The following is a 15,522-nucleotide window of genomic DNA, read 5'->3' on the forward strand; positions in this document are numbered from 1 at the left end:
TAATGCGAAACAGTACATGAAGGACGGTCTTTTCCTTGCTTCAGATCTGTCACATCTGACACACTTACTGTCAATATATGCAGATGATCTAGCCCTAGTAGATAATGTTGTCAATCGAAAGTATGAACATGTAAAGATTGAAGAGTCAGGAGACAAAAAGTTTTCTTCAGATAGAAAAGGATTTGCTAATGAATGTTATGAGGATCAATCTTTCCGTGTCATCTATCCCGATCTCAGTAAGTTTTTCCCTTCAATGAAAAAACAATTTGAAGCTTTTGGGGAGATCATTTTGGAGGCAGTTGGGTTGCAACTGAGATCATTTTCTTCAAATATGGTGCCTGATGTCTTGTGTTGGTTTTCTGAGCTGTGTTCCTGGCCGTTTTCTCATGGGGACAAAATTGCTTCTGAAAATGGTTCCAGTAAATGGAAAGGTTATGTTGCAAAGAATGCCAAAGCCGTAATTCTTTATATACTTGAAGCCATTATAACTGAGCACATGGAAGCGATGGCACCTGAGATACCGAGAGTAGTGCAGGTGCTGGTATCACTTTGTGGAACTGCATACTGCGATGTATCATTTCTTGACTCTGTACTGTGTCTGTTGAAGCCAATTGTTTCATATTCTTTACATAAAATGTCTGATGAGGAAAGATTACTGCCTGATGATTCTTGTCTTAATTTTGAGTCATTATGCTTTGATGAGCTTTTAGAAAATATCAGACAAAAGAAAGAGAATCAAAATAGTTCTGCAGAAAAAGTGTGCAGCCAAGCATTGACAATTTTTATTTTGGCTTCTGTCTTCTGCGATTTGTCCATTCAATGCAAAAGGGAAATTTTGCAGTCCTTAATCTTTTGGGCTGATTTTACTGCATTTGAGCCAACAACTTCTTTCCATGACTATCTATCTGCATTCCAGAGGGTAATTGAAAGTTGCAAAGCTCTGTTAGTTCAAACTTTGAGAATGTTTGGTGCTATCCCTCTTCAGTTGCCCCCTTTTCTGATGTGATGAGTGGTCCACTCCCTGGTACTAGCTTGGGATCGCATGCATGGTTTCTTAGTGATGTCTGCCAAAGCTCATGTCTGAATGAGGTTTCTGAGAAGTTAGGAAATGAAAGCTCTAATGCTGCTATTGTGAATGAAAAGGTTTATCAATTGTCAACAGAGGAAATAGCAGAATTTTCTAAAGATTTGGAAGCTTTAATTTCCAAGCTCAACCCTACTGCCGAGCTCTGCTGGAATCTTCACCCCCAACTGGCTAAGAAATTGACTATGTCTTTGGCAGAGTGTTTTATGTACTCTAGATGCTTATCTTTGATTGCACAGCAGGTTCATAATGCTGCAGAGGATGACAGTAAAAGTCATTTGCCGTTTAATTCAGCTGACCAGTTCTCGGATCATTGGAAGACTGCTCTAGAAGGACTTGCTGAACTCATAATGATACTCCAAGCAAACAGCTGCTGGGAAGTTGCTTCCGTGATCCTTGATTGCCTACTTGGAGCACCTCACTGTTTTTCCCTGGATAATGTGATTGCTTCTATCTGTTCTGCAATTAAAAGCATTTCTTGCAGTGCACCAAAAATCTCATGGCGCTTGCAGACTGATAAATGGTGTTCGATTTTACTTGGAAGAGGTATCAATATTCTTCATGAAAGTGTGGATCATCTGGTTGACTTGTTCTGTACAATGTTGGGTCATCCTGAACCTGAGCAACGATTTGTAGCACTTCACCACTTGGGAAAGCTTGTTGGCACTGATGTGAATGAAGGAACAGCTATTCGGTATTCTATGTTTTGCAAAAATTTAGTTTCACCTGGCTTGGTTATTTCTGTTCCCGAGTCTATTCTATCTCATCTTGTGTCAAGCACATGGAATTGGGTGGCAGTGCTGGCATCATCTGATACATCGCTACCATTAAGGAATTGTGCACTGGCAGTTCTCATAGATTATATCCCATTTGCTGAGCGTCATCAGTTGCAATCATTTCTTGCAGCAGCTGATAGTGTTTATGGTTTGGGAAAGCTTGCACATCCAACATGTGAGGGCTCGTTACTACAACTTTCATTAGCACTTATATCTGCTGCTTGTCTGTACTCTCCTGCTGAAGATATTTCTTTGATTCCTCAAAATGTGTGGAGAAATATTGAGGCATGGTCACAAACTGGTATGGACATTTGTCATTTTATTTACTCGTGTTCCAAATGAATTTCTGGAAGTGTGAGAGCATGCTTCTGAATCTTGTTTTCCTTTTCCAACTTATCCTTCTTTAGATAGTAAGCTTGGGGATCTGGAGAAAAAGGCTTGCCAAGTCTTGTGTAGATTGAGAAATGAAGGAGATGAAGCTAAAGAGGTATGTGATAGGGTGAGCCTGAAACTGTGATATACAATCTACTTATAGTATAATGTATCTAAATGGCTTAGGAAAAATCTGTGTATGCGCTTAATTTCTTTCGCCTTCAGTCCATTGTTTGTTAACATTGTAATTCACTATACCGCTTTTACTTTTAAAGGTCTTGAATGAAGTGCTCTCTTCAAGTTCTTCAAGACAATCTGATCCAGATTTTGGGAGTACCCGTGAATCAATCCTTCAGGTAAGATATATTTCAAATTCCATGCTCTGAATCATGATAGAACACTGAAATTTAAAAGTTTTAACTTTAGTTCTGTTGACATTCCAAGATTCTAGCTAATGGTAATTTGCAAGACTGAGAGTGATTTCTTTTTTTACTGCTATTGGCTTCTGTAAGTTCTTTATAGGCATCTGATATTACTGGCTCTACTGTATACTTAAGTTAATGTTACGTATCTATGCTTGCAAATGAGTAGGGTCCACGCATAATGTCTATGTTACCAATATGTATATGTCTATGCATTTACGTGTCATACACTTGTAACGGTTTGATTTATTGTTGGATTTACAGATCTTTAATGTTTTGTAGTTTATTGTAAATGTTCTACATTTTCATAGAAGTCATGAAGCTTAAGATTGATCGACTCAGAATGTTCAACATGATATTTGTGCAACATGGATTTATTACTAGAGATCCTTGTCTTCTATAATGAAACACGTTATCTGTAGTGGAACATATTTATCCGTCAATACAAGTGTATACGTTAATGTGTTTGCTGCATACTAAAATGTTTTTGTTTCATTGCCAATACTGCATTGTCTGTTTATTTAGACCCCTAGCAACTACAACAACCTATTATTGGACAACCAGTTTGTGTACAATAATTAAAGTTGTTCAAATAGGTTCTTCAATAAGATCGGTTCAATCAAGGATGGCAGTCCCACATTGTCATTATTTAGTCTTGCTTTTCCCTTTTTTCAACTTGAAGGATTTCTTTATGCTTCATGTTGGATCCCTAGTAGTGAAGTGGAAGGAACAAATAAAGGGGCATATGAATGAGTAGACTCTAATCCTTTCTCATTTTACTTTTTTAGACTTCGTGAATATTTCTTGCTGCCTTGCGGCCATTATAAGTTATGTCATTGTATCCTCATCATGCGGTAACTAATTTATTAGTTATGAATTTGTAACAGGTTCTTGCAAATCTAACTTCTGTTCAGTCGTACTTCGATATCTTCTCCAGAAAAATTGACGAAGAGGTCTTGGTAAGCCTTGGTGAGTGATGGTACTGTCTGTTTCGTCCAAGCTTCTGTGTAATTTAAATATATTGTAGGAACTAGAGGAGGCTGAAATGGAATTGGACATCCTTCAAAAAGAACACTCACTACAAGAAGATTCCAAAGATGTGCCTCAGATTCCTTGTCAAGCCTGTAAACCATTTCTGACCTTTGCATCTACATCTCATTGGCTGCTTAAAAGTTTGTGCTAACCATGCAGTTAATCTTTTACTTGTCAAAAGAAAAAAATGTTAGTCTTCACATACAATGTTAATTATTCTTTTTCCTGCTCTTGCCTACCGTTCAACTTTCTATTTCCAGCTCCTATGAAAGATGTTACACGCCTTCGTCAAATCAAGGATTGCATTCATTCCCTGTATGTACTAATTTTACTTCCTACTACTTTGCAACCTTTGAGATTCGTTGTAGAATGCTATATGAAAGCCCCATTTATGGTAAAAGAAGGGATGGCTCTAGTACACATAAATAATTATACAAGATATATATAAGAGTTTTTTATGTTTTCATACCATCTGTTAGTTTTTATTTTTTACTTGCTAATACCAATAAATCTGATTCCATATCAAATTTCAACCTAACATTGCCATTGAAGCCTATGTTTTACTCCTATTTATTGCTAGAACCAATCATATGTATGTTAATCCAAAATTAATCCTGTTGACTAAATGTAATTTATTTCGTATTTCCTTATAAGAGAGAAGTCTATACTCCGAGAGGACATAGTAGCCCGAAGGCAAAAGAAAATTATTATGGGACGTGCCCGTCAGAAATACTTGGAAGAGGCAGCTTTACGTGAAGCAGAACTTCTGCTAGAACTTGATAGGTACAAGTCTTCCCAGCAGCTTATCTAGAGTTTCTAACTGCTAACGTTTTACAAAGTAGGCGGTTTTGCAACTAACAGCTGGTGTTTTTACATATCAGGGAGAGGGCAGCTGAATTGGAAAAGGAGATTGAAAGACAGCGGTCGCTCGAACTTGAGCGTGCTAAAACCAAGGAGCTGCGCCACAATCTTGATATGGAGAAGGAGAGGCAAACACAAGTAAGAAGCCTTCCCCCTGTATCTCAATTTATGACATTCTATGAACTTTGTTGTGGTTTTTTATGTGTTCAGTTTCATGCCATGATACGGCCAGTAGCACCTGGTCCTAACTATGCGCTTGAGATGACTTTCTAATATTTTTATGGTTAATACACTTTTCCTTTTTCCCTTTTTTTTTTCCCCTGGTTGGGTTGGGTACGGCCTGTTTAACCCTTTTAATCCCTGATAAGGGACCCAGCATGCAATTCTGTTGATTTGCTAAGTAAATAAATATATTTTGTATTTTCACGTCCTCTTATTTGTGATTAATCCAACTATATTGTTCTAAGCCTTGTTTTTCATATACTCACTTTTTAATTTATGTTATCAATGGTTATCTATTTAGGTTGGACCTGCCCAAGGACTGGTATCCATAATTTCCTGTTTCGAGTTCCTTTTAATCCCTTTTTTTTCCTGCTGATATAACATCGTCCCCGAAGTATACAGATAAACTTACTACGCTATTCCATTGGTCATTATGTGATTCAAAGAAGTTATAGTAGGTGTAGAATGGAAATGGATATACCAACAGAAAGAAATGGTAAATGAAAGAAAACAATCTCATGTGGTCACCACCTGCCCTAAGTTGAACATAAAAGATTTTAAGCAAAAATCTACTTACATCATTTACTTTTTTATTTTTATTTTTATTTTTTATTTTTTTATTTTTATAATTAATAAGAATTTTATTACCAAGAATAGGCACAGCCCAAGTACACATGAAGTATACAAATGAAATACCTACTACACACTAGAAAACAGGAAACTATGACAAACAGATTCAGTACATTATCATCATTCCTTACAAAGATCCTAGCCCACAAACTCAAAGTAGAAAAGAAAAAATAACGAAGATCTTCAGAAGAATGCTCTGTCTTCAAAACATCTCCCATTCCTTTCCAGCCATAAACACCACATTAAACACAAAGGAATCATTCTCCATCTGGCAGCAACACATTTCCTTGCCTCGAAACCACGCCAACATGGAAGGAGATCCACAATTTCCTTAGGCATCACCCAAAAAAAACCTGTCCGACCAATAACCTTATTCCACAAAGACATTGCCACCTCACAATGTAAAAAAAAGATGATTTACAGATTCACTATCCTTCTTGCACATGACACACCAATCAGCTATACACAAACCACGTTTTCTAAGGTTATCCGTGGTCAAAACTTTTCCCTAGAGCAACCACCCAACTGAAGAACGCCACCTTAGTAGGTGCTTTCACCCTCCAAATGCTTTTCCAGGGGAATACACAGCCAGAATGACAATTAAGCACCTTATAAAAAGAACTGACTGAAAACCTGAAATTTCCTGCATGATCCCACAATAGCCTGTCCTCTCTTCCCTGCATCACTTTTGAGTTATAAATTCTTCCCAGAAAATCTGAAACAACATTCACTTCCCAGTCATTTGCATCTCTAATAAAGTCAACATTCCATAGAATATTATTATCCATACATTGAAGGAAATCTGCCACAGCAACATTTTGATCCCTTGCAATCCTGTAAAGAGATGAAAAATCTGATTTGAGCTGATTCCTCACACCAGATGTCATGCCAAAAGAGAATCCTCTTCCCTTCCCCCACCTTAAATTTAATATGTTTAGAAAACTCCACCAACCTTTCCTAATACCGTTCCTTAAACTCACCCCATACGCTTCTCTAACTTCATCAGAACACCAATCCCCCACCCACTCCCATATTTAACAGCAACAACATTCTTCCATAAAGCATCTCTCTCTTCATGATATCTCCAAAACCATTTTCCCAAGGAATGCTTTATTAAACAACCTGAAATTTCTCACCCCCAATCCTCCACAAGAAACTGGTTGACAAACCTTATTCCAACTAAGCAAATGAAACTTCTTTTCCTCTCCTATTCCTCCACATAAGAAATTACGATAAATATTCTCAATTCTAATAGTAACCCCAGCCGGCAAAGGGAAAAGTGGAAGAAAATACGTAGGAAGATTAGACAACATACTCTTAATCAAAGTAATTCTTCCCCCTTTAGACAAATATAACTTTTTCCATCCAGCCAACCTTCTCTCAATCTTCTCAATAACCCCATCCCATATCAAAACAGATTTGTGAGGAGCACCCAAGGGAAGACCAAGATACTTCAGCTGCAGTGAAGCAATCTTACACTCCAAAATATTAGCCAAATCTGAAATATTACCTACGGCACCCACTGGTACAATTTCAGACTTGTTTACGTTGATCTTGAGACCCGAGACAGCTTCAAAACATAACAACAATGCTCTTAAAAATTGAATATGTTCTTGATTGGACTCACAGAAAATCAATGTGTCATCGGCAAAAAGAAGATGAGATAATTTCATGCTATTCCGTTCCTCATTGCCCACCTCAAAACCCGACAAGTACCATCCTTCTACTGTCACTTCCAACATTCTACTCAATGCATCCATGACAAGGATGAAAAGAAAAGGAGATAGCGGATCTCCTTGTCTCAAACTACATGAATTATTAAAAAACCCAACCAGAGTGCCATTCACCAAAATGGTGAATCTCGACGTCAAAATGCAATGTTTGATCCACATACTCCATTTCTCTCCAAAACCATATCTCCCAAGCAAATACAAGAGAAAATCCCAACTAACATGGTCATACACTTTTTCCATGTCCAATTTAATCCAGATTCCAGATTCATTAGATTTAGTTCTGCCGTCCACATACTCATTAGCAACTAATACCAAATCAAGAATTTGTCTCCCTCTTACAAAGGCATTTTGAGATTTCAATATAATATTTCCCAACACCCCGCTCATACGATTAGCTAACACCTTAGAGATTATCTTGTATACCCCATTCACCAAACTAATAGGCCGAAAATCCTGCATCTCCACAGCCTTTACCTTTTTGGGAATAAGTGCTATAAATGTAGCATTGAAACTTTTCTCAAATTTCATAAATGTATAAAATTCATGAAAAACCTTCATAATATCCTCCCACACTATATCCCAACTAGATTGAAAAAAAGCCATTGAAAAACCATTCGGAACCGGAGCCTTATCCCTTGCCATTCCTCTAACCACATCGAGAACTTCATCCTCTTCAAAAGCTCTCTCCAACCATTCTGCACTTGTCTGATCAATAGAGTCAAAAAAGGGCCCATCAAGCTTTGGTCTCCATGAATATTCTTCTCTAAACAACTTCTCATAAAAATTGACAATGTGATCCTTAATGACCTCTTCATCTGAAATGATTTTTTTACCATCATGAAGAATCTCAATTGCATTATTTTTTCGATGAAAGTTTGCCATACGGTGAAAAATTTTGTGCACTTGTAACCTTCCTTCAGCTAAAGGACCCGGGATTTCTGTCTCCAAGAGGGGATTTCTGTCTCCAAGAGGGAATTTCTGTCTCCAAGAGATTTCCTCCATTACAGTGATCTCTAAATCATCCACCACCACTTTTTTTCTCTCCAATTCCTCTCTGGATAAGTCCCCCAACAGCTCCCTTTCCTCCGAACTTTGCAACTGCTGCATCAAAAGTTTCCTTTTATTTTCTGTGTTCCCAAACTCCTCAACATTCCACTTCTTCAAATCTGTCTTTAATGCTTTAAGTTTGCCAGCCAGTACAAAGCTCGGAGTACCAGAAAAAAGACGAAGACCACCACATTCTCGCCCTATCCACAAAACCCTCAGCCTCCAACCACATATTTTCAAAGTTAAAATACCTTTGTCCTCTAAAAGTGCCCCCACTCTCCAACATAATAGGATAATTGGTCAGAACACAATCTTGGTGACCTTTTCTGCCTCAAATCAGGAAAACAAACCTCCCAAGAAGCTGAAACCAGAAATCTGTCCAGCCTAGACCATGTCCTTTCATTGGACCACGTAAAATCCCCATCCACCATCGGGAGATCGATCAAACCAAGCTCAAAAATCAGATCAGAAAAAAGCATTCATGGCATGAGAGAAATAATTATTCCCCACTTGCTCGCTAGGGAACCGAGTAATGTTAAAATCTCCTCCAAAAACACCAAGGAACATCCCAACAGCAGTAAACACCCACCATTTCATCCCATAAAATACTCCTACTATTATCCACGTTAGGACCATACATCCCCGCAAAAGCCCATTCAAATCCATCATCCACACATTTGAATCGACAAGCAATCAAAAACTCTCCCACATAATGATCTACCATCTCCACTAACCTCCTATCCCACATAATAATAATACCACCCGAAGCCCCTTTTGAAACTAATTCAATCAATCTCACACGTTGACAGCTCCATAAACTGTTCACAATTGTCTGATTATCCAACTTCAGCTTGGTTTCTTGAAAACAAATAACATCAGCACTCCACTTTTGAATCATTTTCTTTACTCGAAGACGTTTTCTATAATCATTTAGCTCTTCACATTCCAAGAGATGATTGTTGGTTTCATTGATGACTATAAACACCCTCTCCTTGCCTTTATGTCTAAAAGCGCTTCCTCCCTTTGCATTATAATTAATAGAGCACGATAACCTCTTCAATTCACTCTTCTTCTTAAGAGCGGATCTAGCTAATGAAGGCTGACCAGCCTCTATAGCTATTAAAAGTGCTCTATTTTGTTCCTCAAATCTGACACGAGATTCCCACAAAATCCTTAATTTCATCCACTTTCCTCATCACCCAATCAGATGAGGAATTGGGCCAATCAATTTCAGGAAGGATTGAACACAACGGATCAGAGTCAATTCCTTCATCAGACTCCCTCAGCTCTCCTGACTTCCTCTGCCTCCTCCTCCCCTCCAAGAACCATTTGCATCTTAGAGTTTAACCTTTGGGTGCAAGGGATCCTAGAAACAAACTCCTCAATGGACCTAGTGACATAACCACTCAATTCCACATCTCCCTCCACCACTTCCACCCCCTCTGAAACCCTCTCATTGCCTTCATAACGTAGCTCAATAGGATCCAGTAACGACTAAGAAGAGAACCTCCCAACCCCAAGATGAGAATCTCCCTTTTGAACCTCGGGCTCGAAGGAAGACAACATGCTCCCCTTTGCCAGAGTTGAACACACCACCTGAGTACCCCTCAGAGGGATTGACTACCACCATCGTCTCTTTCTGTGAAGAAAGCACAACCTTCTATGCCGTCGAGGGTGTAATATGGACCACCTCAGAGTTTCGATTCTCAGATGTGAGTAACTGAAGATTTGCCAGTGGATAGACCCTTGTCGGAGAGCCTCTCGGAGACTCGCTGTCCGCCATCCACCCTATCTATGAAGTCGAAGTGTTTGTCGGAGCCACCAATCCCTTGGGCTGGGCCACCCCTCCCTCGAGCTTTTTGAGCCCTGTATCTCGCTTGGCCTTCAAGCGACTAGGCCTGTTTACTGGGCCTCGATCCGGCCCATTCCGCTGCTCCCCCATCCTTTTTCCTTCTTCCTTATCCTCTAAATTTAGGCCCAAACCCATAAACAAACCCAACCCTTCATCTACCTTCTTCAACATTGACTCCAACCTCTCCTTCCAACCAAATAACTCTGCCCTTACGGTCCATAGAGTTTCAACTTCTCCAACTTTCTGCAATACATCAGCAGGCCAACCATTCTTCCTTCCATTCATCTGCTTCCACCACAAAACATCATTCCTTTTGTTACTATCCAACACCGATTCATCCTTTCTAAATTTACCAATGCCATAACTCTGATGAGGATCAGAACCATCCTGACTTTAATTTGTTAATGCTGACAGGTAAGAAATTTCACGATGATGATTAACACCTTTCGAAGATGTATCAGAAATCAGCTTCTTATTTCTAGAATCCCGTTCACTGCCACCCTTCGTAGGAGCAACTCTGTTTTCATAACCTGAAACAGAGTTCCTAAAATCAACCATCTCTCTCACTAATCTCACAAAACCTGCCCAACCACCCCCTTCCCTTCTGGAATCATTCCATTCCCCTTACCAGCGCCAAACTCAATCAGCTTCACAAATCTGCCAAACGCGTTTTGACACTTTTGGGCCATAAAAACTCTATTACTTCCCTTGTCTGAAAAGAATCTTTATTGCACGCTAACCTTAGACAATCCTCCACCATCTTTGCCATCCAAATAACCATTCCTCCACTGAGATGAAGGGACCTAGACATCTTCTTGCTTCTCTCAGTAATACAAAAAAAAAAAAGTTACCACCTTACCTACTAAACACAAACCTCTTAGCTTCAATCCAAAAACTATGATCCATCTTCAACAAACTAAGAATAAAACTAAAAGAAGAAAAAAGACAGAAGGAACATGAATCAGGGAAGCAAAGAAATATTAAGGACTATCCCCGGCAAGAAGCGCCAGGGATGGTTGATGAAAGGTCATACCCTGAGAGAACCCAAGTAAACTCTCAGAGAAAATATCCCTGTTTTGCCGCTTTCATTTTCCAAGCAAGCATCAAGATTCTCACATCAGTATGATTTACTTTATAGTATGAAAAAGAAAGTTTTTCTAATCTTTCGAGTGAGTTTCTCTGAAAAGTTTTTCTTATTCATCTCTGGTTTTTTGGAATGGTATTATACCTAAAAGGGTACATTTTCATGTAGAGAGAACTCCAGCGAGAATTGGAACTGGCTGAATCGGGATTACGAACATCCCGACGAGATTTTTCTTCCACTGGTCACAGTAGGTAAGCTTCTTATTCATTTATTGATACCATGATCTTTTTCGGTAGTTGGAGAATCTGTTTGTACTAGAAAAGTCAGGTGAATATTTTTTTCTTTTCATTTATTTTCTTTGTAGTTTGAGGACTTGGGGGCCCTGATACTTTGTGGGTTCAAGCAGTTATAGAATCTTTATGAAGTATTTTATGCATGCAGATGAGATGGATCTTACCAAAATTATTCACATCAATTAGGTTTATTCGAGTAACTTATAAAAAAAACTGATAGATCTACTTAAGTATTTTATTAGGATTTATAGCTGCGAGTAGTCAAATCTATGTTTGAATGTCCATTCTGGTTCACATTTTTTGTTTCAGTTATCAATAACTGCCATGCCAACTAGGACGTATTTTTAAACTCGATCACTCGTGTAATTTCAATATCTGGGTATCAGAGGTTTGTCAGATGGACCATGTCATTTCAAACCAATCCCCACTTCATATTTCTTTAAACAATTTACTGGTCATGCATTAATTTCTTGCTGCATTATTAATGCATGCATGATATTGTCGTAAAATAGTATTTGGTGTCTTCATTGGCAGTCGACCAAGGGAAAGGTATCGTGAAAGGGAAAATGGAAGATCCGGTAATGAAGGGAGCACAAGAAGTAGTGGAAGCCTACAACCTGAAACTTCTACCAGTAGTACGTCAGTGATGCCAACTGTTGTTCTGCGTCAATTTTCTGGCCAGCTGCCAACTATTTTACAGTCGCGTGATCGCCCAGATGAGAGCGTTAGCAGTTATGAAGAGAATGTAGATGGAAGCAAGGACTCTGGTGACACATGTAGTGTTGGGGATCCTGAGTTGGTCTCAGCATTCGATGGACCGTCAGGCGGATTTGGGTCTGCGCAAAGGCATGGATCCAGAGGGAGCAAGTCTAGGCAGGTGGTAGAGCGGAGAGAACGGGAAGGTAGGCGTGAAGGGAAGTGGGAAAGAAAACATTCATAGCTCGGGGCCTGGAAATGGACCTGAAAGTGAGGATTACTTGGTGTATACACGCGTTGGAGTGTAATATTTGTTCTCAATGCTTGTAAATATACGGGAGAAAAAATGCTCGAACAGTGATATTAAACATTATCCACTCCCTGTAGTTTTATTCGGATTCAAGCGGAGTAGGATATTTCTGCAACACAAGCTGAATTACACTTTTAAGACACCGTACGTAATAATCTCAGTTGTAACCTTAATTACGGACCGAAGTGTATCACAATAAACGATCTCTTGTCCATTAGGACCAAGACCCAATGTTTTGTGATCTTTTATATTTACTTTCAAGGCTGCTGTCAGCATAATTTGTGTGCATGTAACGTATTGTTGGTTCGACGATATGTGCTCCATGTTCAATGCTTCTATATCCTTTGCTGGTTGGCTACGAACAACTATTCAAGAATTGAAAGTGTCATTAATAGAGCCTTGATAGGCCCAATAGGAGGTCCAATCCATTAGCCAAACCCACCAGCATGGTCCAAGGCCTAGCCACATTTAAATAATTAATTCATGCTAAAACCACAGCTCCTCCAATCATCACTGACATATTTCAAACTTTTCCTTTATTTTTGTGAAACAAGAAAACTCTTCCTGTATTACCTCATAACTGGATCATTACAATTCCTATCCTGTAGAACAAGGGATAAATGCCCGTAGGCCCCCTTCCACCCAGACTGTTTCATCTATTACATTCAAACCCATTTTTGCTAACGTATGAGCTACTCTATTGCACTCTGTATATTGAATTGACCCAATTCAGTCTATTTTGTAAAATCAGCTTAATGTCTTCAACTAATTGTCCATGCCACTCCCAGCAGCAATTCTTCCTATTTACAGCAGTAATGATACCCATAGCACCACCTTCGAAGATGACTTTGTTCCACTGTAGCTCAGCACAAGCTTTAAGGCTCTCCATAGGGGGCTTGTAACTCTGCAACAGCTGGATTACAAAGACCCGCATCATAACCACACAAAGACAACAGAACCTCCCCAACTTTATCCCTCACAACAATCCCTACCCCCTTCCTTTTTCTTCTCAATTCACCTTCACAAAACCCCTCCTTGGTCTCTTCCATTTCACTTCTTTTTCCTGCATTTCCCCTCTCCTTATAGCCCCATCCCCCTCTGCTCTAGCCTCTGCAAATCCCTTTAGAGTTTCTTGGGCTTGTAGAAATAGCTCAGATGGCCCCTTAAAATTATTTTCAAAGATAAAAGCATTTCTCCTCCACCACATATTCCTCATCACAGTTGCCACTAAGTCTAAATCTTGCCTTGGTAATTTTTCTATCAGCTTCAGCCACAGGTCCATAAAATCCTCCTCCATTCCATGCCATTTCTGAACTGGGCTCTCTTTGTCTGCCCACACATCAACAGCTGCACTGCAGCTCCATAATACATGGCATATTGACTCATTCTCCCTTCCACAGAAAGGACATAAGGGTTTTCAATTACTTTTCGTCTATTCAGGTTCAGTTTGGTAGGTAGGCTGTTCACAACAACTTTCCATATGAACATTTTCACTACTTCAGGAGTATTGAGCTTCCAAATTTTGTTCCATACCTCTTTTCCCATTTTTGATTCTGAGGGGCACCCTTTCCCTCTACCTCTTCTGGACCTCTCCAAATGGTATCCACTCTTTACGCTACATAACCCATCCTTTATAAAAGCCCAAATTCTTTTGTCTGGTACATTAGCTTGACTGACAGGTATACCCATATGATATCAGCTTCCTCTTATAAGAAAGTGTCATGTACTAGTCTAAAATTCCACCTTCCATTCAGTAAAAGATTCTTTACTTTTGCCTCTTGACCCAAAGTATTTTGAGGTGATTGAATAGATAACAAAGTAGGTCTAGGTAACCACTTATCCTCCCAAATGTTCACCTGTTCACCATTTCCCACCCTCCAAACCAACCCCTCCTTTAGTAACCCCAATGAACCCCACATACTCCTCCATATCTTTGAAGGCCCATATCCTAGTTTAGCTTTCAACAGGTCAGTATGCTTGAAATACTTGTCTTTTAGCATCCGAGCAGCAATTGAGTATGGCATGTTCAACACTCTCCAGCATTGTTTTGCAAGAAGAGCAGTATTAAAACTTTGTAGCTCTCTAAACCCCATCCCTCCCTCTGATTTTGCAATCCCCATCTTAGGCCAACTCTTCCATTAAATCCTTCTCTCATTTTGCTAAGAACCCTACCAGAAACTGGCCATTAAAGCAGCTATTTCTTTACACAATTTCACAGGTAGTTTAAATACATTCATGTGATAAGTTGGGACTGATTGCACCACTGCCTTTAACAAAACTTCTTTTCCAGAAGGTGAGAGGAAATGATTTTTTCAGTTGCTAATTTTGTTCCAAACTCTGTCCTTTATACCTCTAAAAGTATTGTATTGGGATTTCCCCACCATCGCAGGTAAACCCAAGTATTTCTCACAGCTGTTTTTCCCTACCCCCACATCCATCCTAATCATTCTCCTTATATCATCATTAGTATTTGAGCTGAAGAATAAAGAAGTTTTTTGCCTATTTAAACATTGCCTAGAAGCCCTCTCATAGATCTCAAGCAACTCTTTCATCTTCATCCATTCCTGCCAAGAGGCTTCCCCAAACACCAAACAATCATCTGCAAAGAGCAGATGTGTTACCCCTATCCCACCTCTAGCAACTGAGACTCCTTTTAATTCCCCTTACTTTCAGCATGGTTTATAAGGGTACTCAACCCTCTGCACACAAAAGGAATATGTAGAGAGATATAGGGTCTCCTTGCCTTAAGCCTCGAGTTGGAACAAAAGTATTACCAGGTTTCCCATTCACCAAAATGGCATATGAAACTGATTGCACACATTGCATGATAAGGGCCACCCATTTTTCTCCAAAATCCATTTTAACCATAACTGCCCTTAAGAAACCCCACTCAACTCTATCATATGCTTTTGAAATATTGAGTTTCACGGCCATACTCCCATTCTTTCCCTTCTTCTTAAGCTTCATGGAGTGGAGAATCTCATAAGCTGCAATTATGTTGTTTGTGATCAACCTCCCAGGTATAAAAGCACTTTGACATAAAGAAATAACTTGATTCAGCACTCCCTTGAGTCTGTTGGCTAGTGTCTTTGCAATGATTTTATATAA

The 15,522-nt window shown here is 39.3% G+C and overlaps 1 protein-coding gene across 2 annotated transcripts; it reads left to right on the top strand.

Moving 5' to 3' along the window:
- Positions 1-1,003: 1,003 nt before the first annotated feature.
- LOC121244248 lies at positions 1,004-12,702 on the top strand. 2 transcript variants are annotated; one of them, XM_041142267.1, is made up of 10 exons: positions 1,004-2,161; positions 2,268-2,347; positions 2,508-2,588; positions 3,542-3,613; positions 3,682-3,826; positions 3,947-4,001; positions 4,341-4,469; positions 4,568-4,685; positions 11,284-11,366; positions 11,943-12,702. In XM_041142267.1, exons 1-10 carry the CDS (start codon positions 1,006-1,008, stop codon positions 12,346-12,348), a joined length of 2,325 nt encoding a protein of 774 aa, XP_040998201.1. In that variant the 5' UTR covers positions 1,004-1,005; the 3' UTR covers positions 12,349-12,702. The 2 variants fall into 2 exon arrangements, with proteins under 2 accessions (XP_040998201.1, XP_040998205.1); XM_041142271.1 differs by having other exon boundaries at positions 3,682-3,778.
- Positions 12,703-15,522: the final 2,820 nt, after the last annotated feature.

Source organism: Juglans microcarpa x Juglans regia, chromosome 1S, assembly GCF_004785595.1.
Source record: "Juglans microcarpa x Juglans regia isolate MS1-56 chromosome 1S, Jm3101_v1.0, whole genome shotgun sequence".
Taxonomy (NCBI): domain Eukaryota; kingdom Viridiplantae; phylum Streptophyta; class Magnoliopsida; order Fagales; family Juglandaceae; genus Juglans; species Juglans microcarpa x Juglans regia.

Bases quoted from the DNA above. Each gene is read 5' to 3' on its own strand.
- LOC121244248 (XM_041142267.1), top strand. From the start codon at position 1,006: ATGAGTGGTCCACTCCCTGGTACTAGCTTGGGATCGCATGCATGGTTT. The intron at 4,002-4,340 runs GTATGTACTAAT...TTTCCTTATAAG, and splicing joins AAGGATTGCATTCATTCCCT to AGAGAAGTCTATACTCCGAG. The intron at 4,470-4,567 runs GTACAAGTCTTC...TTTACATATCAG, and splicing joins CTTCTGCTAGAACTTGATAG to GGAGAGGGCAGCTGAATTGG.